Source organism: Coturnix japonica, chromosome 3 (genome assembly GCF_054131305.1).
Source record: "Coturnix japonica strain WE chromosome 3, WE-NBRP24, whole genome shotgun sequence".
NCBI classification, from domain to species: domain Eukaryota; kingdom Metazoa; phylum Chordata; class Aves; order Galliformes; family Phasianidae; genus Coturnix; species Coturnix japonica.
This window is the reverse complement of record NC_140665.1, coordinates 34,153,753-34,178,715: the sequence shown is the minus strand read 5'-3', so window position 1 is coordinate 34,178,715 and position 24,963 is coordinate 34,153,753. Positions and strand designations below refer to the sequence as shown.

Below are 24,963 nucleotides of genomic sequence, written 5' to 3'. Positions count from 1 at the left end.
TAAGCTGCTGTCTGCTGCCCCGGTAAATTGTAAAATAGCTGCATCTAAAGTGCAAAACCACACGCCCATCTCCAGGCATTGCAGATGGTCCAGAATGAGGTGACAGCTTAGAAGTCTACAAGCAGCTCAGTTTTTGAAGCCTCTCTGACTAAGACGGGTAGGAGAAGGCTGAAATCGCTTGGAACGGTCTAACTTCACCTACATTCTTCCATTACTCTTAGTTCAACTCCAACTTAGTTCAACTTACTTCCCCAAAAGATAGGAAGAAAAAGACAGATAAAGTTCTCAGTGTTCCTACTGACTCTCATGTTGCTCCAGCAGGCATGGTAAAAGATGTGTGGTAAAGATGAACCATAAACTCAGCTCAGTGCAGGAACAGATACAGTAACCATCTAGATTTCTCTGAGTTCTTCCCTGAGGGGAGTCATCTTTCAGGCTTTCTGGAACACTCCCTATTAAGAGCTGATTAGATAACAGAGAGCACAGATATAATGACAGCTGGTAGTCTGGCACTAGAATTTTGAGAAACTGTGGCGTGATATTACTTCCAGCTCGGAAAGAATAGCTGCTGATTGGGATCTTGGCATCGGTGTAAAAGGATCTCAGCGTAGAAGATCCTTCAGCCATTTCCAGAAAGTGAACATATAGTCACACAGATCAGATCAAAGATGTACCTAACATAGAGTCCTGGCTCTGCAATCACCAGTAAACGCTCAAGATCACAAGAAGAAAAGCAAGCATGAAATAACAGTCTAAAATATTTTAGTTTAAATACTCTCCTGTTGCTTAAGAATCTGTGTTTTCAAAGTCTTGTGAGCAAGAGGTTGTGTCTGTGTTTGAGATTAAATGATACCTGAGCTTGTACAGGAGGCATTAGTGGACTAGACTATGGTTTTCACATTCCTTTTAATGTGGACCATCTTAGAGCTGGTAGGGACTTCTGTCTTTCTTCCCTAAGCTCACAGACTCAAACAGAACTGGCAGGAAGACACTGGCTAGCTCCACCCCAGGAGCCACTTATAATCTGACATGAGATGTACATTGCTAAGACATATTTAGTTCTTCCTTAATAGCAAGTGATGAATTGAGCACATAAATCTAACCTGAAAAAGGAAGATTCCTATTGTTCCCAGATCCAGCTAGAAAAATCCAGTATCTATGTAATAAGCATCTTTTCCTTTCTTCCTGCGATGTTAGTACCCTGCTTCTAATTTGAAGACATTCAGTTCACATGAAGGGTGAATCAACATCTCCAAGAAAATAAGATGTAGGGAAGGGTCAGAAAGAGAAATATCCTGCTAGTGAAATATTTCAAGACAAGAACTTTACTAAATTGAATTCAAGATGTCAAAGTGGCAAGTTAAGAAATACCTAAGAACCTGAAAAATGAAAGGGGAAGACAGTTGCCTTTCACTTTCCTACATCAAGTTAGGACTCAGTATTACCAGAAACCTGCAGTATAGGATCAGAGAACACACTCAAATGTGGAAGAGTGCAGCAGTGAGAGAGATGGGAACACAGAGCCACTGTGAGAGACAGCATCTTCCAACTTAACGGATGATCAGCTCAAACTCCTTCCTGACACATCTGGAAGACGTGAATTCAGCAGCAAAGATAACAGCCTCTACTACATTTCTACTGAATTCTTAACAGCTAAATCAGTTAAAAGAATAAAAATACTGTTTGGTAGATGAGTCATAATACTGTACTGCAGTGGCCAAAGGTCAGCTTCCTGTTACACAGGCACATGCAAGGAGCAACGTCTGCCTTCAGGAGCCCTAACAGGATTCTGATCCCATTTGAGACACAATGAATTGAAAAAAAATATATATAAATCACTGAATTAAGTCTTTGTTCCGTAAAGCATGGCCACCTAAGTCATCCTTACTGATGGCCGCCAGAGGATGTCTTCTGTCCTGAAGATAAGACAGCACAAATAATCCTCAGGTTAAATGACAAGGCTGCAAATGAGAACCTACTGAGAAGTCCTCAATTCAAATGTACATTGCCTGTAATGGTCAAAGGCTATTTCAAGTACAACAGTTTCTTTTATATTTTGGAAAAGATATCAAGCAAACAATATTTGAGTCTGACAGGAGGAAAACCATCTCCCAGTTTAGTGCAAAATGACCACTAAACTTCCTGAATAAACTACACATTATGTTATTCAATACGCACATACTTTAGCTGGCGCTTTTTTCTGAAGATTACAGAGGTCAAATCAATTAGAGAATTCCCATAAGCATGTGGAAAAAAAGAACTACAGATTTCCCCAATAGACTTACTAATTTCAAGGACTACTGACAGATCCTCACTTATACCTTCATACATAATTACACATGTAAACTGCCTAAATTCTTTTGAGTTGTATTTTATTATCTCTGACCAGCCCCAAGCCCCAATATAGCAACTAGAACAAAAATGTATGTGTGCACATCAGGAAGCCCAATCCTTAGTACAGAACAACATTCTTCCTTTTTCTGGAGTATCTGTACAACAAACTGGAAAAGACGTGTTACTCCGAAAATAGTACTTTGAAAATTTTAGCAGCCAGATATATTTTTGACTACTGTCCTCCTCAGAGAGGGACTATAGTTTTCATCATGCTACGCTGCTCCTGCATTGAAATATAGCCTTGCTTTCTCCAGAACTAACTGCTTATTTCCTCCTTGCACCATTGCTCCCTGTCCCTTTTCCATCATGCAGGTGTGCCTGGTTACTCACTGGCTGCTTCGTGAGTTAAGGGGTACTGAATTGTTAAAAAATAACATGCACATAAAAAATAACATGTTAAAAAGCCTGGCTTTATCTGGCTTTTCAACTGGAACAGCAGCCTCATCTGTTTCATTGCACATCTAAATAGTCTTGTACTGCTGGAAGAGGAGATGAATAGCCTCAGATGTTGCCTGAAGGAAATGCGAGCTGATTCAAAGGAAAGGGCTAAAGCAAATAACATTTAAATTTCAGACATTTTAGATGGTATTTTGTGCCTTTCCAGTAGGCAAAGGACACTGCAGTACAGGTATGGTGCAGAGTGCATCTCAGAAGACCTTGAAGGCTTTGTACTGAAGTAACAAATTCCTGTCACAAATTTTACAAGTAAAAGTCCAATGCATTTAAGTATCAGGTTACTCTTGAACAATATCTGAAACTGTTTAACAAGTAGCCTTACCTGGAAAATGAGGTATGACTTCACCATCTAGTTTGTATGCAACACCAACTTTGATTTCTGGAAATACATCCAAGATATCCAATTTGGTAAGAGCCAATCTATAAGGGAACATTACTTTGTTTAAATGTGTTTTTAACTCCTCTCAACTTTCAACACATTTTAAAAACACAGGAGAAAACTGATTTCTGCACTTCGAGCATACTGCAATTACTTATTTTTTCCATAGAAAAATAGCATCTATGACACTATTCCATTCACTTACCTGGTGACTTAAAACAAAAAAAACCCAAACAACAGCCTTTTGATGTGTACGTCAATCTAACACTAGAAGAAAAGCACAAAACTGAAATAACAAGCATTCTTTAGTGGGCTATAGCTTTAAGTGGTAAAATTTTAACTGGCCAGAGTGCTATCAAGATACTTTACGACCATTCATTTAACTTGGTTTCATAGCACAATGCCTGTTGCTGTCTGCTCTTGTCATATACCAAATGTCCCTGTCCTCAATGTGAATAATAATGAAACACTGGCTCTGTAAATGCCAGGTTGCGTAATCAAAGCATGGTATTTTAAATGAAAAGCACAAGAGACAAGAAAAACAGGACAATATAAGTAAAGCATGTACTTAGATAGGTTTAGAGTAATCTGTAGCACATCACAATTTTTATGTCAAGTTGCCTGCAAAGCTGTCAAAACAACTTACGCAGTAAAGCCATTAATCATGTAGGCATATCGGAGTTGCACGAGGTCCAGCCAGCCACATCTTCTCTTTCTACCAGTGGTAACACCAAACTCTTTACCCCGCATTTGCAGCAATTCTCCAATTTCCTAGCAAAGAGTATTACTATTACATGAGTCTCTTTCATCTGTATCATATATTTTAACACCATCTTGTAACACTGTAAATTACTTTAAAACTTCTTTCCCCTATTTTTCCACAAAGTTGTCAACTGAGAATTGAAAACAGAAATACAGAATTCTTCTCTGTGTTCAAGAACAAGTCTCTTGAAAATTCTTCCTGCTCTAGCCTTCTATTCCACAGGAAAATCTAATAAGTTGTCAATCAGATTTGGCAGTCTCATAAGCACAGTTTAGAATGATAGAATCATATAATGTCTTAGATAGGAAGCGACCTTAAACACCATCTGGTTCCAACCCCCAGCCATGGCAGCTCAGGCTGCCCAGGGCCCCATCCAACCTGGCCTTAAGCAACCTGGGATGGGGCACCACAGCTTCTATGGACCACCATCTGAGCAAAGAAATTCTGGAGCCTCTGGGCTCCTTTGTTAATCATCTCATAAACTTCAGCTCATTGCCCAAACTGTTTCTGCTGAAAACAAACAGAACTACATTACAGTTTCTTAAAATCAAGAAGTAAGTGGCACTTACTTAACTTACTGGTTACAACAAACATAGGAACTCTAATCATTATGACACAGTGAGTAGGAACAAACAAATAAAAGAATTGGAAGAATGAGATATCTAAACACAGTCTTCTTTTTTAGAGGCAATACTGATTTAACGTAAGACAGACACAGTGAGTTATTTAACTCTGTAATAGGCAAAACCAAAGGAAAATAATGCTCACGTTATCTTGTTCTGTAGGAAAGGCACCGATTCCAACTCTAGTTGTATATGCTTTCACAACTCCATACACTTCCCCTACGTTCTGTGGTGGCATGCCCAGACCTGTGCAAACTCCACCAACTGTGCAGTTTGATGAAGTCACAAACGGATACGTGCCTATTAAAAAAGAACTGAATTTCAAAATCACATAAACACAGATTGGTAAATTGACAGTAGTTTATCCTCACCCAATGTTTAAAATACAGAAAATCAGACACGGTCATAGAGATGCGCAAGCATAAGGCTTCAGAAAAGTGGCAGGAGTCTTCAGCTCTGACAGATATGCACACTTGTAACATTTGGTTCAGTATTAAAACTTCTGTGTAACAAAGCAGAGAAAATAGCCTCATCCAGAACAATCAATCAAATTTGGTATCGTCAAGTCTTTTGACTCAGACTTGACTGTTGTCAACCTAAGCACCCAACCAACTGGAAACATCTGTCTGAGGAGAGAACAGAGATTCCTGTGTCAATCTGCTTCTCATAGAACAGGCAGGATTAAATCCAGATAACTGTCAATTTAATAGACATACCTGATGATTTTCAGACATAATCTGCATTTCCTGTGCTTATATGAAAACCATTTTTACCACAGTAACAATTCAGATTCTCAGCATCTTTCCTTGCACCATAGAACAGTAAAACATTTTTACATGGAGCTGAAAACACTGACTTTTGAAGAGTTGTACTGTAAGTATTTTACATATATGCTTTGTCTTTCTTTTATGGAGATTTCCATTTTCCTTCTTAGGGGTTTTCTCAAGATTCATAGAAGTGTGAGCTGTTTTGCATGAAACGCACATTACAAAGTACCAGTTACAATCTCTTTAAGAAAATAGTTTAATCACCCAATCCTTACCTTCACTTTGAGTGAGAAATGATTGAGAAGTGATCTTGGGAGACGCTTGAGCTCCTCAAAAGTATTCATGTAAAAACATTACTTTTTCCACCAATTTTTTTGCTAACCACAGAGAGTACTCTTCTTGTGGAATACAAAACACTTATTCCACAAAAACAGGTATGCACAGAAGAGTTTATACTGAATTATTTCACAACAAACGTATAGCTACCTGCATCTCAGAAAGATTATACCTACCAAAATCTATGTCCAGTAGTGCTGCATTTGCACCTTCAACTAAGATCTTCTTTGGTGGTCCGTGTAAAGCCTCATACATAAAATAAACTCCATCCTTTACCATTGGTTTTACTTTTTCCATGTAGGCCTAAAAAAATAAGAGTAGTGCATACTATAATTTAATTATAATAAAGACAATCAGAGTGAAAGTGCTTACATTTATACTCTTAGTTCCTTTTGAAAAGGAGAAGGAAATGCAAAGATGTAAAATGAATGATAAGGAAATACACTATAATATGTGAAAAAGGGAAGGAAGAATATTATACTCAAGCTTTACATATGCAGAACATATGCAGTATACTGAATTTTAAAAAGAAAAAAAATCCAATTTCTTTAAGAATATACTTAGAAATATTCAAGCTCGAGCATAACCAGCACACTGTATTCAATGCAAGTAATTTTCTTCAAGCTACAATTACATATTTTTCCACCCTACCAATGCATTTTAGGTATCCTGTAAACCTAATGTCTACTAGGTAAACTATAAACCATTATAACACGTACAAATGAAACTGATTTTTAGTCCTACATATTGATATAAGCACTTCATTTCAACAGATATAATTTAAAGTGAACACAGCTGAAGTTCTAAGAACTCCCACATACTCAATCTTATTGCTGGCAAACTGAATTTAGTGGTAACTAAAGATAGAATGATGATTTCTTCAGCCTGATTTTCCATAAGAATTAAGCATATGTAACTGTGCATGCCCTCCTCTGTTCCACAAATACCTTACTATTTTTAACTCATGTCAAACTCGGTTGATGTTCTCAAAGGGGTAGGAAAATATCTCAGAAAATTAAGCTCTTACAATGCTGAGCAAGGATAAGACCAAGAACATTGCATGCTGAAATTGTACTATTAGACACAAGAGAATCAACACAATTGAGAAATCTCACAAGTGTCTCAGGTGGGTGCAGGAGGAATCAAATCAGATTTTAGATTTTACCACAAGACTTGTTTGCTGATAATCAGGTTATCAACCTACAGAGTAACAACAAGGGAAAAAGCCTTTCTTTTCTTTTTTTTTTTAACTTAAGGCTTTACTACTTCAGTTCATAAAGTTCCAACAATAATGTTCTGCCTTCCCCAACTACAACCTTGATGCTTGTTTTTTCTAGCCAGTACGTCTGACTAAGTGAAAGTCAAATAAAAATTCTCTCAAAATAGGACCTTTTCTTAAAGTTTACAGTAGTTCTCTTGAAACTATAAGAGGGTGTCAAAGGTGCTTTCAAGGATGCCAGCAGGTTTGTTAAATGTATAAATATCAATTTTCTACGATACATATCTTAAATCATCACAGAAGTATGAGAGTCAGCACCTCAAGATTTATGTATCAGTAACTGCACACAGTGACTGTATCACTTAAAAAACAGAAACAGGCTTACCTTGAGTTTTTTCAATTCACCATCAATATCTATCTCTAGGGTGGGATATATCGCTTTGTACTGATTGGCTAACACCTTGAATCTGGAAGACAAAAGTCATCGAGGTTTGTTTCATTTGTTTTCTCTTACCACCATAGAACCTATGATCTACTGATTGCATATCTACAATTATTTTGTTCAATTAAATCACTTTTGAGCACAATGGGTTATAAATAGACATCAGCCTGCTGTAACTGTTAACACAAGGGCACACCCACAATCAAAAGTTATACTTGAAACTTGCATTAAAATACAAAAATTACCTCTCAGAAAATTCATCAAAATCAGATACAAGATCACACATTCTGAGTCCACTTCGAGCTGCTTTCGAGGAATATACTGGACCAATTCCTTTTTTCGTAGTTCCCAAACTTTAAAAAGATAATAATAGAAATTATGATTGATATAAAACTAAGCTGTTTTTTTTTTTTTTCTTTAAAGTTAATACACCCCCAGTTTAAAATGAAATGTGGTTTCTGAGAACCTTATTTAAACATTTAACAACACCAGATACTTCTAGTAGTTAACAGTTACTGAACATCACTCCCCATAAGCATGAAAATATTCACATTCTACATACTTCTGTTTTCAGACCAGTAGCTTTTTGTATTTCAATCAATTTTATTTACCTATTTTTATATAAATCCCAATCTTTCTACCCAAGGAAGCAAATCCTGAAACAGAATCCTGAAACGCTATGAGCTAAACCAGACCATACTCCTTCCATTGTGCCAATTTTATGAAAAGCTAAAGAAAAACACAAACAGTATTGATTTCAAATCTCTGTGAGAAATACTTCATTTAATTCTGAAAGTCTCAGTTGGAGCCTGGAAAATAGATTATGTCAAACACCTAAGAGTGACATCAGTGCCCAAAATGCTGCACATAGAAATATGCTGTACATACATACAAAACAACTGAGAAACATATTGGTGATTCTGAATACTAAGTTACTGCTCTTACCCCTCCCTGACTACTCATTCTTAAGCTGGCCTGCTTAATATGAGCAACAGTCCCATATCCATTAAATGATAATCCTGAAAGACTGCAAATAAATCTTTGCCATGTACCATTATAAAGAATAAAGTCAATTCTGAACAAATAAATCTCATTTTTACTGTTTAATATTATATGCATCCTTTCAGCCGATACTGGAACAGCAAGAACATCAAATTCAAGTTTGATTCCTTTAAACTGCCTTGAAGGTCATAACATAATTCAAGAGGGACTCCATTTTAAGTAGAAGGTACAAGCTAATCCCAAAGTCACGTCTAAACTCTTTATTAAAAGCTAGCAACTGATATGCAAGTAAACTGAAATACAGTCACAATCAGTACTTAATTCATTTTATCTAGACCATTACAAGCTTGAGGTAGATTCAAAAGAATAACCTTGGAAAAAGTAAGCCAACAAATGTTCTGATTAGATTGATCTCGTGGTGTGATATGTTTGTCTGCAGTCCAATATGAAAGACATTCCAATCAATTTTGCCTAACATAGCATTGTTTAAATGCACCAGGAGATTGTGGCTTGAAATAATTGGCTCTAGCCTCCACCTCAATTCATACCCCTTACAGATAATTTTTTTAAGAGGAGTTGGTTTCTATTTATTAAGACAGATCAATTCATAAAATAGTTAAGCTTTTAGAAGACATTATTTATTGACATTACAAAACTGTATAAGTGTAATATACTTCTCTATTAGATTACCATTTCTACAACCTTTCTGCAAGAGAAACTTTAGGAACTACATCTGAACAGATAGAAATATTCAGATAAAACAAACTATTTATAGTACTCAACTCTGAAGTGTTAGACACAAAATAAGTTTAATACAAAATATGCTATGCAGTCAAATCTACAGTTAAACACGTTAGCAAGCTCCTCCAGATTTCTTCCTCCCACAGGCAGAAGTCTTCCAGTGATCTGCTTCTGAGATCCTGTACTTAGCCAATCTGTAAAATACTTCCCCCACTACAGCCATTGAGCGTTAATATTTTGGAGGAAGTAGATAGCTTAATGCTTTTAATCCATCAGAAGATTTAATAAGTTTGAGAACTTTATGATCGCTGCAGAACTTCAAGAACACTATAAAGCTAATAGGAAGAACAGACACAGCACTTTTAACAGTGACTTAAACTTCTTAGCTTTAAATGTAACTTTTTTAGAGGCCAAAGCTCTTTAAAATGAATTAATTCATGAAGGTGTACCTTACTTTACTGTGCTTTCCCTTACAATCTTTAATATTGACTAATGAAATAGCTCCATCTCACAAGTAGCTCAGTGACTCTTGGTATTTTTAAATCACAGATATTACCATACAGCAGTTTGAGCTCACACTCCACAGTCACTCCTCTAGAACAGCTGATATGAAAATACAGACTTATATATATACACACATACTCCATTTGCCTTTTAATTCCTAAGAGAACAGGTAACAAGTCAGCTGGTACTGCACAGTCAAGTGTGAAAACGACCCAATCTAAAGAACAACTGATGAGTTAATATGCAGTAGCAACTTGTGTGAAGCGAGATGTGTCCAAATCCAACACTCTGAAAGGTTAATGTCATGGATGATGCTTTACAGGTCTTAGTAAGGAAGACTAAATTGTTTTTCATCTATGTAGAGAGATTAAATTTATTGGTACCTTGGAAATTCTGCTTTACTTGCCAGCTGTAGACTCTTCACATTTAATTCTGCCAGCTCTTTCCATATTCCCAAGAACTAGTGAGCTACTTAGAAATCATATAAGAAACATTGCATCTAGTTTCCAAAACATTCAAAACCCTTGGGAAGTCAGTAGCAACATGAACTAGGCAATATGAACATGCAATTCTAAAAATGAAGCATCATTAGAAACTAAATTAGTCCTATCAGACCTTTCAGTTACTTGGAGACAATAAAGTGGTACTTTTAAGCGTATATTTGTAGCAACATATTTCCTGTAATCAATGAAAATGCTAAGGAGCAGGAACCCTTTTTCTATGAGGCAAACTGGGAACCAGGAACTTTTCCACAAAGCAAAATATCTAGATAAAACCCTCACATTAGGAATGTACATTAGGATGTTGGTAGCCTCTGCAGGACAAAAGAAAGAACAATTCCAGAACATTCCACATTACAGACTTACAAGGAAAATGTTAAATTCAATGACAATCAGAAATGAAAATCCAATACATCAATTCATATGTTTGTACTAAACCAACCATAAAAGTACCTACTTCTTTCCTGCTTGTTCTTGCCTTTGTTGTTCTTGGATGCCATCAGCAGCTTGGTGGAAATCAAATACTAAGAAAATAAAAATAACTTCCATAAGCATAAATTTTGCATTAAACAAACAACCATTATCAGTAATGCTCTGATCAAACCAATTTTAGTCGTGTTCATCAATATAGAAAAACATATATACACACACAAATGAGAGGGAAATAAAATGACCAGAGTTTTTTCCTCTGCTTTTACAAGCTACTTGCCCTCCCCACCTGCACCTCATCTCAGAGTTCTGCAGTAATTCAGAGGCTCTATGTTTATTTAGCAAAATATTTGCAAGCTGCACACACATCTACCATAGAAAAGCTAAGTCATTTAAAGCTTCCAGTGGCCTGAAAGAACAAGTGGACAGGAAAGAAAACAAGAAGGTAAAAGAAATCCAGGAAAACGGGTCATGCAAAGATGTCATCCTGCTGAAATTCATGATGGGAACATTAAGTGCACATACTCATTCATTCTAAAGATTTTTTATATCACTTTAATTTTCGCAAGGCTGTACAAATTCAAAACTATTTGGAAATAATAATAATAATAATTTGGTAACGCTCCCAAAAACACCAGTCATGAAATCCAGTGCAGCCATTCCTGAAAGATAACAGAAGTCATCTTCACCAGCCCCGATTTTTAAGTATTACATATTATTTAACTACATGCAAGGATTATGCAAAATACTCCTTCCATCAATTCTCTGTCCACCATAAAAGTAAAAAATAAACATGACAAGATTCGTGACAAATTCGAACAGCGATAAACTCTGTTCCGGTTTAACTGATACCAGTACTATATCCTAAAAATTAAATAATTAATTTACTTCTTTATTGTTATATTAATATTTATTAACATTATATTAATTTACTTTACACAGGTAGGATAGAAATCTTGCAAGGACCTTGCTCATTCAGTAAGAGTTTCAGCTTCTCTAGAACAGAAGTGATTTTCCTTGCTTTTCTTACCAAATTTACTTCCATGTTTATTTTCATGCATTCCCATAATTTAAAGGATTAGATAACCAGCCTGAGCCTATTTTAAGTCAATCTTTTGTTACAGACTATTTTCACAGACTATAATTGCTCTCAGACTGCCAACATCCATTTCAGAGACGACACTATAATACAAACAGATCTCCAGACCTCCCTTCAAAATTTTCATAAACAGAAGCATTCTGCAAGTCCATTAAGATAAAAGGCTGGATGAACAATCGTAACTAGTCCTTTTTGCTCAGGACCTGTTTACCCATGAAAATTTCACGGTACTGCCACTGTAACATAATCACCACAGAACAGTTCCTCTAACAACCTCACCACCACCAAAGAATTCATATACAGTGGTTCCACTATCAAAATGAATTTCAGAAATTTAGGAACTGTAACTTAACTATCCCAAGTGAAGAGTAATTACTTCAAAATAAAAGGGTATTTATTCTGAAATAACACGTTCACTCACTGAGCAATTTCTGTTTTCCAGATAAGTTTAAAAAAAGAAAAAATCCTTTTTCTTCCTCATGTCACATGCTTTTGTCTGATAAAGAATCTTCAGAAGATAACTACCACAGCATCAATAACTCTTATTTCCTAATACATGCAGTTATACAGCTATTATCTCACAAAAACTATTTTACAGCAGGAATTTATGAAGTGAAGACAGTCTAGGAGAGATATAGGAAAACCTTCTAGCACTGAAGTGCTGTTTTGGTGGTTTGTAGGCTTTTTTTCCAGGCTCTAAACTGAAGATTCTTCTGGAACAAACTGGAATTAAAGCTTGATTCATGAGCTCCCTGAGAGAAGAAATGCCATTGTCTTGACGCCTACAGAATCCTTCCCAAAAAGTCCCTTTTCCATAGTAGATAGATGGTATTTTAGTTGGTAGGGAGCTCATTAGTTTGCAAGTCACAGCTAGTCACACGGTTTCCAAAAAGAAGTTGATATATTTCATGAAAGGAAAGTAAAACTATTTTATGTGAAAGGAGGAAACGAGTCCTTCAATGAATTAACTTCTGAAGCACTTTTTGACTGTTTCTCATATCTCATCTTCAGCTTCAAAAGTGAGCCCCCTTTCCAGACTATGATTACAAAGCAAGGTAGAAGAGTCACTGGGTGCCCACATCACAAACAAAATTTTCATTATGGTCTTCAATAAAACAAAGCAGCTATGATGTCAAGCATACAGGGACAGAACCCAAATAAACTTCACTATAAACACAGAGATGGGTAAAAATAGTCACTCTCTTTACTGCCATGAACAGTTCAGAGAAAAAGGTACAAACGAAAAATCTGGCAACTTACCGATATGAGCCCTGTCAGAAATTACTAGTCTTTTTTCCCAGCCTTCTAGCCCTTAAAAGACAAAGTAAAAGAGTTCAAATTATGCTTTGAATATCATTTTTCTCTTTTAATGTGTAAAGGAAGAATACTTTTAGTCTTCAGTGAATCTATTAACGAGCAATCACATTTCAGAGAAAAAAAAGTGTAGATTTCAATAATTAAAACTTAACGTCAGTCTATAAAGCAGAGACAAATCAGGCTTGTTCTGATAAAGAGGATTCCTGATAATCTACTAGCTCTTCAATTTCAGCAATCAATTAGTAGTTTTACACTTATGAATAATTCAGTTGATTTACCTCATTTCTAGCAGAAAGCTACCAAACATGGCACAGACATGAGAGCAGGAAGCCAAAAAGAGAACTCTGAATCAAGAGAATTACTGTCATGCTTAGTTCCATTAACATGTATCATCACAGTATTATGCTAAGATTACAAGAGGTAAAGTGCATCTTAATAGTGAAAATAACAAGTTGTTTTACTTATTAAATTCAGTGCTTAAAGCAACAAAAATTGTCTGCAGATAGTTCATATATAGATCATGCTCTGTTCCCAAGTTGTACAGAGATTCCTTTTGGCTGCCTACACTTCCCATCAGGGCCCTGGGTCTTTTAGCAAGACTTCTGTCAGAATGAAGCCAGTAAATGGAGTTCTGGAAAACACACGCAAATTCTACAGAGGCATCCTCTGCCTAAATCTCCAAAGACAGTAAGAGGTAGCCATAAGTTTTTTTATGAGTAGTAGCTTAAGATCTTCTCACCTTTTCCTTTCTTTAAGTTTTTTTCAGTTTCTTCAAAGAGTCCTGGCAAATGAATTACAACACCATTTCCTGAAAAAAAAATCACACGAAGTTTAATGAATCATGTTGAAATAACATTTCAACCAATTCAAAGGCACTTCACGTTCTGTACACAGCGTATTTTATTTTTTAAACTTTCAATACATTAATTTCTCAAATGAGAATTGTAATCTGTAAAAGACTGATTTATACCCAATGTGTGCCTTACTAAGAAACTCAAACTTTCAATTTAGATCAGAACTAGCAGTAACAACATTATGGAGCCATTCAGAACACAATTTCCTCTTCCTCATTTCTAAAATTAACTTCCTTCTTTATGCTTAATTTCAATCACACAATAGTTTTAAAGGTATTGCACATTCCTAACATCATTATAAACATTAGCACTCCCTCAGGCACTCTTCACCTGTAAAGACACAGAATATTCCATGTAGAGAGTTTGGGTTATTAACAAACTAGAGAAAATAACATTTAAAAGTTCCACCAGAAGCAAACTTGCTTTCCTACTGGAAACAGAATTGCCACACTGTTACATTGCTCAGAAACAAACTACGCAATTAACCAGTATTGCCAAGAGCTTTAAGAAGCACTTCCATATACCAGAACTGAACCATCTGTGTATTAGTAATATATTAGTATGGAGCAGAGGACAGCCTAAACCTCCTTCTGCAAAGCAAACAAACCATAGGGTCCTGACATCACTTAGTACTGTCACTGGCCAAAATCTTGAAGAGACCTTTTGACAACATCTACACAGTATATGAATCTTCTCAGATTCAACATTCCTTTTTGCAATGCATTGGAAAGGGAAGAAAGATCTATGTGGCTAATGGTACTGGTAGTCATTTACAGAGGCTGAAGAATAAAATCGGAGAGGAATTGTGAGGGGAAAATAAAGTCATTGATAGGAAGAAAAAAAGAGGGAAAGAAAACTGAAGTGCTTGGCAGTTAGCAGTTTGCATTCATGGAACAATAACAACAAAAATGACCTACTGAAGACAATAAAAGAAACATCCACAGTCCAAAGGTCTGTTTTTACAAGCAAAGCTCAAGCCTGCAGGACTCTGAGAGAACAGAAAGTCCCGTTTCTGTCTGACCTTGAGTATATTTTGTTATTTTATTATGTCAAAAGTTTGAAACTACATTATTGTCTGGTTTTGCTTCAGAGATATCCTACTCACCAATGAATGCAGTGACTTTTGGGTTGATAATCCCACTTGGCAGAAGATGGAAGTCATATTCCACAGAGTCCACAACGACTGTGTGTCCTGCATTATTGCCTCCCTGAGATGGCAAGGGGAAGAAATAAGAAAAAATATTAATAGTTCTTCATACAGGAGACAAACAAAAACAGTACACGTATGGAACAAACTAATTCCATCTTCAACTTTGCAGCTTTCATTTCTGCTACTGATAAAATACCTATTATAGACCTTCTTCTCCTAGTAAGTCTGCTGAACTTGATTTGTCAAGCTTGACAAATTCCACGTGTATTATCAGTCAGATTTTGGATGGTATTTATCAAAAGTAAAAATGCTTTCTGGAATATGCAGACACTTCTAAAAGCCATCAACAGTTTCACTATGTTCCTATTAGACTTACGAAGAATAAACATTAATAGTCAAACTGCAACCTTAGCGAAGAAAAAAATACCAGTTAAAAATGAGTGGATAAAGCCCTAACGTAATTAGGGAGGATAAGGTCAGCTGTTTGACAACATACATGTTTGTTTTGAATTTGTGGTTCAGCCTTTTCCATGTTTTTCCACAATAACAAGACAAGTTCATTCCACGCCTCCTCAGCCAGTACAAGGCATTAGTAGCCAAAGCCTGCTGTTAAGAAGTGACCCTAGAGACAACCAAGACAACTAAGGTTACGTACCAGAGACCACTTGCACCAACTAATACTCAGCATTTCTACCTTTTCTCACAACCATGAGGTACAAGAGCATTAAGAGATTTGTTAAACTGTGAAATACATCCAAAATACAAAAAGGGCCCTGTGTCTAAGTCTTATGAAACTAAAAAGATTACAAAACATCCCCAGTTCTCATTTGCTATACTTCTGAAAATAAGCTTACGCTCTCTTGTGACCCAGTCACTTGTGCAAGACAAGGAACTGCACAAATGGGTCTGTTTGTCTTAACTGCAAGAAAAGCATTTAAAGCATCTTGTATCAGAAATCCACCTGAAGCACAATGCAGGAGACAATGGAAAGACTTAGCAATCCAATCCTTCTTCCAGTGCAAGACAAGTTTGTCCTGTGCTGGAAAGGCAATACATGAAACAAAGAGAAAGGAGGAAAAAAGATTATAAGAAATATTAAACCATGGAATTATAAAAGTGAAGTTTTTCACCATAGCGTACAGAAGAACTTCTAATCAACAGACACCAAACCTACTCGCTACCTCTAAAACACAATATGCAATGCCATAATACCCGGCATTAAGAGTAAGGAATATTCTTAGATATTCAAACCGCTCTGCCACAGGTAAATGCCTCATCTCAGCTTACAGCACTCTGACACCCTTTGGAAACAATGGGAAGACTTAAAGATCTTCACCCATCAAGAACACCTGAATTTAAGGAGAGTTGTAATATTATTCCAGAGTTTTTCCACGCAGTACCTCGAACAAGTCGTAGATTTCTAGATACAGACAGTTTTTACTGCAAGCAACTTAACCAGAAAAGTCCAAATTTCCCATTGACAACATATGAAACATATGCAAAAATAAAGTCATTCATTTAAGAATTAAGTTCAAGAATAACTTCCCTCCCATCCTCTCAACAGTAGAGATTAAGAAAGGTTTAGAGGTCTACCACCTCCACAGTTGTATCTTTGATTTAAAAGGATGTTGAACAGCTATATTAGCAAGTAGGTGACTTATAACTCTTCTCTAAATGTAATGCTGGTAACTCCTCAGCTACTGCAGGTTACTGGGCTGTATTTGATGAACTATTAAGTTACACACAAGTTATACAAGCAATTGTAGTAATAAAAAAACATGACTTCCTTAGTCAGTGTTAGTGAATCTAAGCAAAGCAGATGAAGAAAGAACAGCTAGATACAAAAGAGCATCTACAGTAAACTGAATCTGCTGAAAGTGGTAGTTACCTACTTCCTCAGATGCCTTCAATTTATTCCCATTAGACCCATTGCTAATAGCAATATAGACCAATTGAACCTGGGGACTGACACACTTTAAATGCAAATTCAATAAATAGATCTAAGTACAATACAGGAATACTGAGCTAGCAGCAATTTGCCAATAGGGAGAGGAAAGATGAAAACCTACTTTGACTGGGAATTTAATGTTTTGCTTCTCAAGTTACTTAGAAACAACAGTTTTTTCCTAAAATCCAAATGTTTAAGAGAAGAAAAAAATTGACCTTTGTATATCATGCTTAACAATAAATTCTTAGTCTCTTAAAAGATTGCCAAGCTCATGGCGTCCTTCAGATGTGCTAACAAAGTTCAGCAGCCAGTCTGCTTGAGGAAGGTGTGCAGCATAAGAACAGAGCTGCTGTTTGTTGGTGGTGTCAGGATTTTTCCCTTCCACTGCTGAATGACGTCAAGATACACAAAGGCGTGTTGTTTCCATGCTTATTTGAAAATACCTCATGGCTGACAGAATAAAACTGGCATTTTACCCTTTAAACCTTCAAGTGCAGGCACAGCACAGCTCACACTTTCTCCAGAAGCAAACCAGCCACCCAAGTTACATAAGCTTGCACATTTCTGCTATTAGCAGCTGTGCTCCAAGGGATTTTGCTTACAATTAAAAAAAGAATAAAAAGAAAAAAATCTCAGCACTGAGTGTGATGAATCACCACTTGAATGCACTCTCATTCTCAAGGTTTCTTAATGCTTGTTTGCAGATCATACTCAAATTTTAATCTCAGAGTTCAGTTGTTTGTGTTAGAAGAACGCCTACAGCATGGAAAGATTTTATTCCAAATGAGCTACTGATACCGATTGCGTGGTAGAACAATTGATAGGTAGGAGTGTCCGGTCAGTTCACATCCTGCCTTCAGCAGCAGTCCATCAAACAGTTTAATTTCTTAACTTTCAAACCGTATTCTAGGAGAGCACAACAACAGCAGCGTTCAATTAAGCCAGTCTTCAAAGTGTTGACTTACAGGTAATCCCTAACCTAATGCAGAAGTGCAAGTGCATAGTGTGGAACTTAACTACTGCGTTGTAACATACAAAGAGAATGATTCATGTCATATACCTGAAGTGGACTACCAGTGAAATGTATTCATGCTGTATACTTAGATATTGTACAACACAGCTTTGATAAAAATCCCATCTACAAAAACCCAAATTCAGAGTTTTAGCAGCAGGATTCTCGTTGAGTTCTTGAGTTTAGTGGGTTAAGGGTGTTGGACTGTTTCTTTTTCTCCCCCATTGGTGGTATTTGTTTCTTTTTGCCCTTCATGACTGACAATAACACCAACATCTTCCTAACTGTTGCCTCTGGGCTTAAGTCAGTGTAGAAACTGAGGAAGTCACTTCTGGCTTCAGTCCTTTCTGTCTGTATTGCTCACTCCTCCCTCACCACAGTGATCCAAAAGGGATCAGTTGGGTCATTCAAGCCAACACTCCTTTGATTCAATTATTTAAACATCATTTGAGAACCCCTGTGTTTAACTAACAGTGAAAATAAATTCCATTGCTTATGCTCAAATAACCTTCAAAGTTTCATGAAGCTTTGGCCAAAGAGAAAGGAAAAACACAGAGGTCATCTCTTGAGAAACATGCAGCAGACTCAAGACTTTATGTCGGTACTGCAATGCAATATTTAATCCCCAAACCACATAGAAGTGACATTCTGTAAGACAGCAAAGATGCAAACACCTGGCACAGGAGATAAGCAAGGAACTCCTTTTAAGAAAGAAAGAAAAAAAGGAACAAACACGTTAGTAATTTTTAAGTAAACTAAACTCACAGAAGACCAAAAAACAGGTCAGCATTGACAGTGTATGTAGGACTAGAAGAAAGCCTTTAAGGTCTGCAAGACCCCTGCTGCACACAATCAAACCAGCAGAACCTTTCTATGTAGTTGTGTGCCCTTTCCCTGCTCTTATGGCTTCTGAGTGTATTACAGCTATATGTAAGAACACCATGCTGCAGAGCTTAATTTTTGCTTATTTAAACACTGAGATAACAGTCCAGGTTAGTCTATTAGGTAAGGATACTTCAAAGACAGTTATTTTTTCATAACTGTGTGTCTCTATGAAAGCACAGCACTGCCTATTTTTAACATACTCTGAGGTTTGGTTTTCAGAAGTCAGCAATCTCCACACAACTGTGTTTAGAGGAAGGTAAATGAAAAGTTAAAAGCATTCACTTCCCACTTGTCCTTTTCTCCCTTCCTTACACTGTTCCTTCTACCCACATCTTTTAAACTGTATTTGGAAAGTCTCTCTTCTCTCATAACGTATTCTATGGTGCCAACAGAATCAGCTCTCTCAGCAAGGCAGCCTTGCCAAATTATAAACAATATTAAGTTGTGTCTCAAATAGGATTTCCTCAACTTTCCAGCTGCCACGAGCCTGGACTCAGTATTACAAAGCTGTCTTTCCTTAATTTTTCACTTTTCCTTGTGGTCAATCCTTAGTACTGCTGTTACCTCTTAGGGTTGAAACACCTGTTTGAAATATTCCTTCCAGAGCAGTAAGCTGCTCAGACAGATTTTAAGGGGAAAAAAAAAGAAGTGTTTTTTTCCCCTCTAACCTGCTGAAGAAGATTAAGTAGCGTAAAAATCCTTCTCAGTTTAAGTACCACACCCAAGAATCTGCACCCATATACTCAATATAGATAGGCCAGTCAGCACTACATGCAGAACTATGGTAAAATACACCTATCCTGACAATCGTGAACAGCATCAGTTACACATGTGCAGAGTGGGCTTAAGATAGCAAAGGCAGCCTCATGGTACTGTACATCTGGGTGCCACTTGATAAACTTGCTTAGGAAACTCCCTTCTTGCAATAGTTTCAAGTGCCTGAAGGACTTTAAGGATTTTAAGCCCTGACACCTTGACAACACCAGCACCCTCCACACTGCCCAGCCTACAGTACCACAGCTTCACCCAACAGCTGAAGCAAACAAGAGGATTTATTAGAAAAGCAGATTGAAATTACTAATAAAAGCATATTGTGAGGGCTCCAATACTGATATAAAAATTGTTTAAAGCAGCTCTGAAATATCAGAATACACACTAAGGAGGACCCCAAAGCCTGTAACAGTCACTGCCTTTCCTTGTAACACAGTAATGCCAAGCAGTCTACCTTAAAACTGGATGCCTCCAGGTAGAGCAAAGGCTTTCAAACTAACTCTTCTAGAACAGAAATTAGTTGCATAGTTTAAAAAGATGTTATCTTATGCCTGTATTAAGAAAGGAGTCATGTACTTCCTCGAGCTCTCCCTGTCGGAGTTGTGTGGGTGCGCATGCATTAATCTTCAACTCAAAGCAGCCATGGTTGTTTCTGAACTAGTAACACAAGTGACTGCCAAGCTGGGCAAGAAGCAAGTCAGTGTTGCTTTGGCATCACATGGTTGTAAACACTTCCATTTAGCTCTTAAATGAAAAGCCGTGAATGCATCAAAAAAGTGAGCTCTCATTACTACTTACATAGTAAGTAAGTACTAGGGGTACATATACCCCTTCCTTCATGTCACGTGCAGCTTCTTGGCATTCCAGAAACACCTTTAACAAGGTGACCAGTGTATCTGATCCTCAACTTCCATTCCATACCCCAACACAGCTTTGCAACTACTGGACAAATGGCTTCTCATTTCAAACCATATTGTCAAAATCTGCTTTGAACCAATCATCCCTCCTTTGAGAAAAAACAAAATAACACCAAAGCATGGATAATAAATTCACTGTTCCACATCTATATTCACGATTAATCTCTTGCTCCTTTATCTCCCTCACTGTAGCCATCAACCTTGACTATATAACCTATCCTAGGATTTCAGTATAAACAACGTTCAGCACCCTTCTTTGCCTACTTAATAAAACAAAACATTAACTTCATGGAAGTCATAGCCCTATTTTCTTATGCTCATCTCAAAGAAATGCCATACAAGTAGGAAACTGGATTCATAATGCAAATCTTCATTCGAGTCAAGAAAAAAGACTAATTTATCCCTAAGAGATACGAGATCGGGTGAGGGAGGCCAATAAGGCGGAAGAAAAATGCTGAAAGCACAGAATGGTCCAGTGCTACATTCCTTCAGTGCACAGAACCTGCTGTTGTTTTCTCTGTTCCACAGCAATGGAATGGATATGGATAACAAAGAGTGATTTGGGGAATATTTACAGACAGCTTCTTCTAAATGGAGAAGGCAGCACAGGAAAAAAACATATTTGAAATAAACTGCATCTTCATCAGCCACGTGAAAACAGTGAGATTCTGTAAGAACAGTCTAAAAGAACAGTAGGAAACCTGCACATCAAGGTGTAACTTGTTCTCTTGTGCTGTTAAGATCTCCTCTGAACAAGAATACGAGGTTCCAGCTTCTCTTCTGTTTGAAATAATGCCTTGTTGCTGGATTGTTTACAACAAGGAGCAATCACCTATCCACGCTGCTCTGAAGTCAGTCTGAACTCATTTGACTAACCTACCTCCCCAGCAGCATGTTACCAGCATGCTGATGACCTCTATGCAGCCCACAGGTGCACACAGCACTTCAATAAAGGGAGAGCTCCAGCATGCCATAACCTACAGGGTGCCTGATCTGATGGCAAACTGCTGTAGCTCTCCATCCTTCCACTCCCACCTCTGCCAAGCTGACATCAGATGAGAAGATATGGTAAGAAGCTGCAATTCAGTTCTGATGCCACAGGAAAATAAGGTTCTCCAGCATAGCGAGCAAGCCTTAAGTATGGAAGACTTCAAAATCTTCTTCATCTCCAAGTTATTACTCTAAATAAATCAGCTACCTGTAGAGCTAAGACCATGACCAGCAAATGTGTTGAAGAAATGAACCAATGAGAATCACGAAGCAAAGACAGCATGATGGGTTTTGTGGTTGTCGGTTGGTTTTTTTTGCTGTGTTGCATACAGGAGTACACTGGAGGGAGGTAATATAAGAGATGCATAATGTCTTTTTTCTACTCTTTGTTTTGAGAAGATGATTGCTTCAAATCATTTGCTTGTATTATTTTGCCATTCCCATATCCATTAAGGAATGAAATTATAGTAATCAAATTCCCTAATTTGGTTGCATTTTGCAGTGTAGGAAGTCCCTTCATCAGAACAATAAATGTTCTCCTTTTAACTTTCCATTACCCACGGAACTGGCAAAAACACAACACACAAGTTTAAACATTGCCAGCTCTGAGGGCAGCGAGGCTGACTGCTTACTAAGAGGAAACTGTGACAATAAAAAAACACAAAAGCACGGCTTTGCTGGCAACTGCTCCAGATTCCAAACCAATTCTTGTTCTGTTTTACTGTCTAGAATACAGTTCAAATGACAGCAGGTAAACAGGCTTCGGTCTGTAAAGCTACATCTGATGCTCAGAGGCTTAAGTGCAGAAGTCTCACAGATAAGTTTGCTTTAATGAAAGGATCATTTTACTGGGTATCCATTACTCAAACTTAACAGCAGAAGAACCAGTACATAGTATGTCTGTACTGCAGACGTGTTAGCATTAAATGCATCTGAGCCCTCTGTCCTGGCAGTGCCATCATTATACAACCACAGCTGACAGAGCAGCTGCATTAACACTACATACCTGCAGCCCCTGGACACGTCTTGGTTTTAGCCTTGTTTGTTAAAGTCCGGTGTTTCTGAAACCACATCACTAATTTGGATAACAAGAAAACTTCACATCATTTGAACAACCTCCAAACCCAAGGTGAGACTGGGAAGAAGCACAGCCACAGCACTAGATGTCCCGGCTGTATGTAGGCAGGCACCCCGTTCCAGGTGCCTCAGCTTGCATCAACAGGGCAGCCAGCTACAGAAGTAATGGGGACACCTGCTACCTATGAGACAAGGAGGTACGGCAAATGTAACTCCATGCACTGCCTCTCCAGGTGTTGTAAAAGTCAGTGATAACTGGCTGTGTTGCAGGGCAGGACCATTTTTATGGCACGCAACTGCACAAAACCAAGCACAGTGGTAGTACCAGGAGAGAGTTCCCAGACTTTCAGTTCTAATACAATACAGTTTTCTAAGACACCTAAGATCAGCTACAACCTACTGAGTCTGCCGGTCAAGTAACTGTACTAGCACACTTTCATAGGAACACAACAGAAATACTTGATCTCAGCCATAGGTGTTCTAGCAACCATGCAGCTGAGCAGAGTCCAACAGGAAGACAGGACCTACAAGTACAGACGGTAGGAAGCTGCCATTAGCCAGGAGCAGATTGAGGTACAGCCTGTCCTCACTGGCTGTACTGCTATGAGACATGCAAGAGTCACCTTCATACTCTTGTTCTCTTGTTCAGCAGCAGAAACAAAACCATCAGGGTTATTCCTGCACAGCACACAGTGAGGTGACACACAGGTCATCACTGCTGGAAGAGAACGGCCCTATCTCCCCCCTCATTCTGGGACACCCCTCTCTGTGCTTACCTCATTCCAGGCTCCTCATTAAACTCCCCTAAGCCAAGTCAAGTCAGTTTTGCTCACTAAAACAGCAGAAAGCAAAACCATCACCACCAACAAAGAAAACTTCCCTGCCATCTTGATGACTTAAACCAAGTCATGGGAGGAGGCCCTGACAGCATGAGGCCCTCAACAGGAAACGGAAGAAAGGAGGGGAAAGAAACCCTCCTTCCCACAGCAGCAGCCACAAACAGTTAGCGAGGGCTGAAACAGCCACCGTGATCGTGATCGCAGCACATTTTTCCCCTTTCCTCACCTTTGCTCAGCTGACTGGAAGAAAGCGGCACATCCATGAAGCCCGGCCACCTCCCGTGCCTCTCACCTGGCACCTCCAGCCCCATGAGCAGGGCTGCACAACAAAAACCACTCCCGTGCTCCGTGCCCCGCAGCGCATTTTGGTTTGAGTAAACACGGTCCATGAGAAAAGCCATTCATTTGCAAAACCAGTTGTATTTCTCGACTTCCAAATCTGTCTTCAAGTTGCAAAGTTTTGTTGTTTTTCTTTATTTCTCTGCTTTGGAACTGCCGCAGCCTTGAAGCCCAGCTTCATGCACGGCTCTCCTTGGATCATACAGTGCCTCAGTGTTTACACTGTTAAGAGAAAGGCGCTCTTTTCCGAAACGCATTTATCAAACATGGATTTAGTGCGTGCACCCAAAGGCGACGGGCAGATAACAGCAGCGAGGTGCAGCCCACACGTGCCACGGGCGTTTTGTGCAGCTCTACCTCTAACTTCGGGCTCCAGCTCACGTTATGGTGCTTCACAGAACCGCTACGAGAAATATTAACGAAAAAGGAAAAAAAACTCCCCTCGGATCTCCGTTTGTTTTGATGCGGACACTGAGGAGCGCCCTGCCCGCAGGCTGCACTCACTTTGGAACCCTTCTGCCAACGGGGCCTCCACGCAGCGACCCGGGGGGAAATCCCGAGGCAGACACAGGGGTTCCGCGCCTCCCCGCCGCCTCAGGGCCGCGACTCGATGCTGAGGGCGGGAGCGTTTCCCCTTCCCCGGCGCCTGGCAGACAAAGAGCGGAGCGCGGCGGCGGGAAGGAGGGCGCCTACCCGGGGCACGTTCCCGTTCCCGGCCGCGGGCGGACCGAGAGCCGCCTTCCCCGCGCCGTGCGGGGACAAAGGAGGGTTCGGAGCCGCTCGGAGCCGCTCAGAGCCGCGAGGCCCGGCCACCGCGCTCGGCCCCCGGCACACGGCGGCCCCGCGCCGGGCGGAGAAAGGGGAAGGGGCGCGGGCGGCCTCAAGGTGACACCCGGTAACGCCGGCCGGCCTCCCGCTCACCTGGCACCTGCAGACGATGTCGGCGTCCTGCGCCAGCAGATCCACCACCTTGCCCTTGCCCTCGTCGCCCCACTGGGCGCCCAGCACGACGGTCACCTTGTTGCCGGGGAGGCGGGCCGCGCACCCGCCGTTGGGGATGGCGGGCGCCGGGGCGCCATGCTCCGCCATGGCTCGCGCTGCCCGCTCCGGCGCCGCTCCAGGCACATGCGGCAGCGCGCGGCGGCCCCGCTGCCCCCGCCTCCTCCGGGCCGGGCGGGGATGCCGCACGCAGGTGCTGCTGGTGCTGCTG

The 24,963-nt window shown here is 39.2% G+C and overlaps 1 protein-coding gene across 1 annotated transcript in view; it reads right to left on the bottom strand.

Moving 5' to 3' along the window:
- ADSS2 (adenylosuccinate synthase 2) overlaps positions 1-24,919 on the bottom strand; it is a 28,070-nt gene extending 3,151 nt beyond the window's left edge. The window contains exons 1-11 of the mRNA XM_015857710.3: positions 24,675-24,919; positions 14,931-15,033; positions 13,711-13,779; positions 12,915-12,965; positions 10,584-10,650; positions 7,625-7,732; positions 7,323-7,404; positions 5,895-6,021; positions 4,761-4,915; positions 3,876-4,000; positions 3,173-3,270 (exon numbers count right to left, since the gene is read on the bottom strand). Of these exons, the coding sequence (XP_015713196.1) occupies positions 3,173-3,270; positions 3,876-4,000; positions 4,761-4,915; positions 5,895-6,021; positions 7,323-7,404; positions 7,625-7,732; positions 10,584-10,650; positions 12,915-12,965; positions 13,711-13,779; positions 14,931-15,033; positions 24,675-24,842 (1,153 nt within the window). The 5' untranslated portion in view covers positions 24,843-24,919. The remainder of the gene's footprint in view (positions 1-3,172; positions 3,271-3,875; positions 4,001-4,760; positions 4,916-5,894; positions 6,022-7,322; positions 7,405-7,624; positions 7,733-10,583; positions 10,651-12,914; positions 12,966-13,710; positions 13,780-14,930; positions 15,034-24,674) is intronic.
- Between the last annotated feature and the right edge of the window lie 44 nt (positions 24,920-24,963).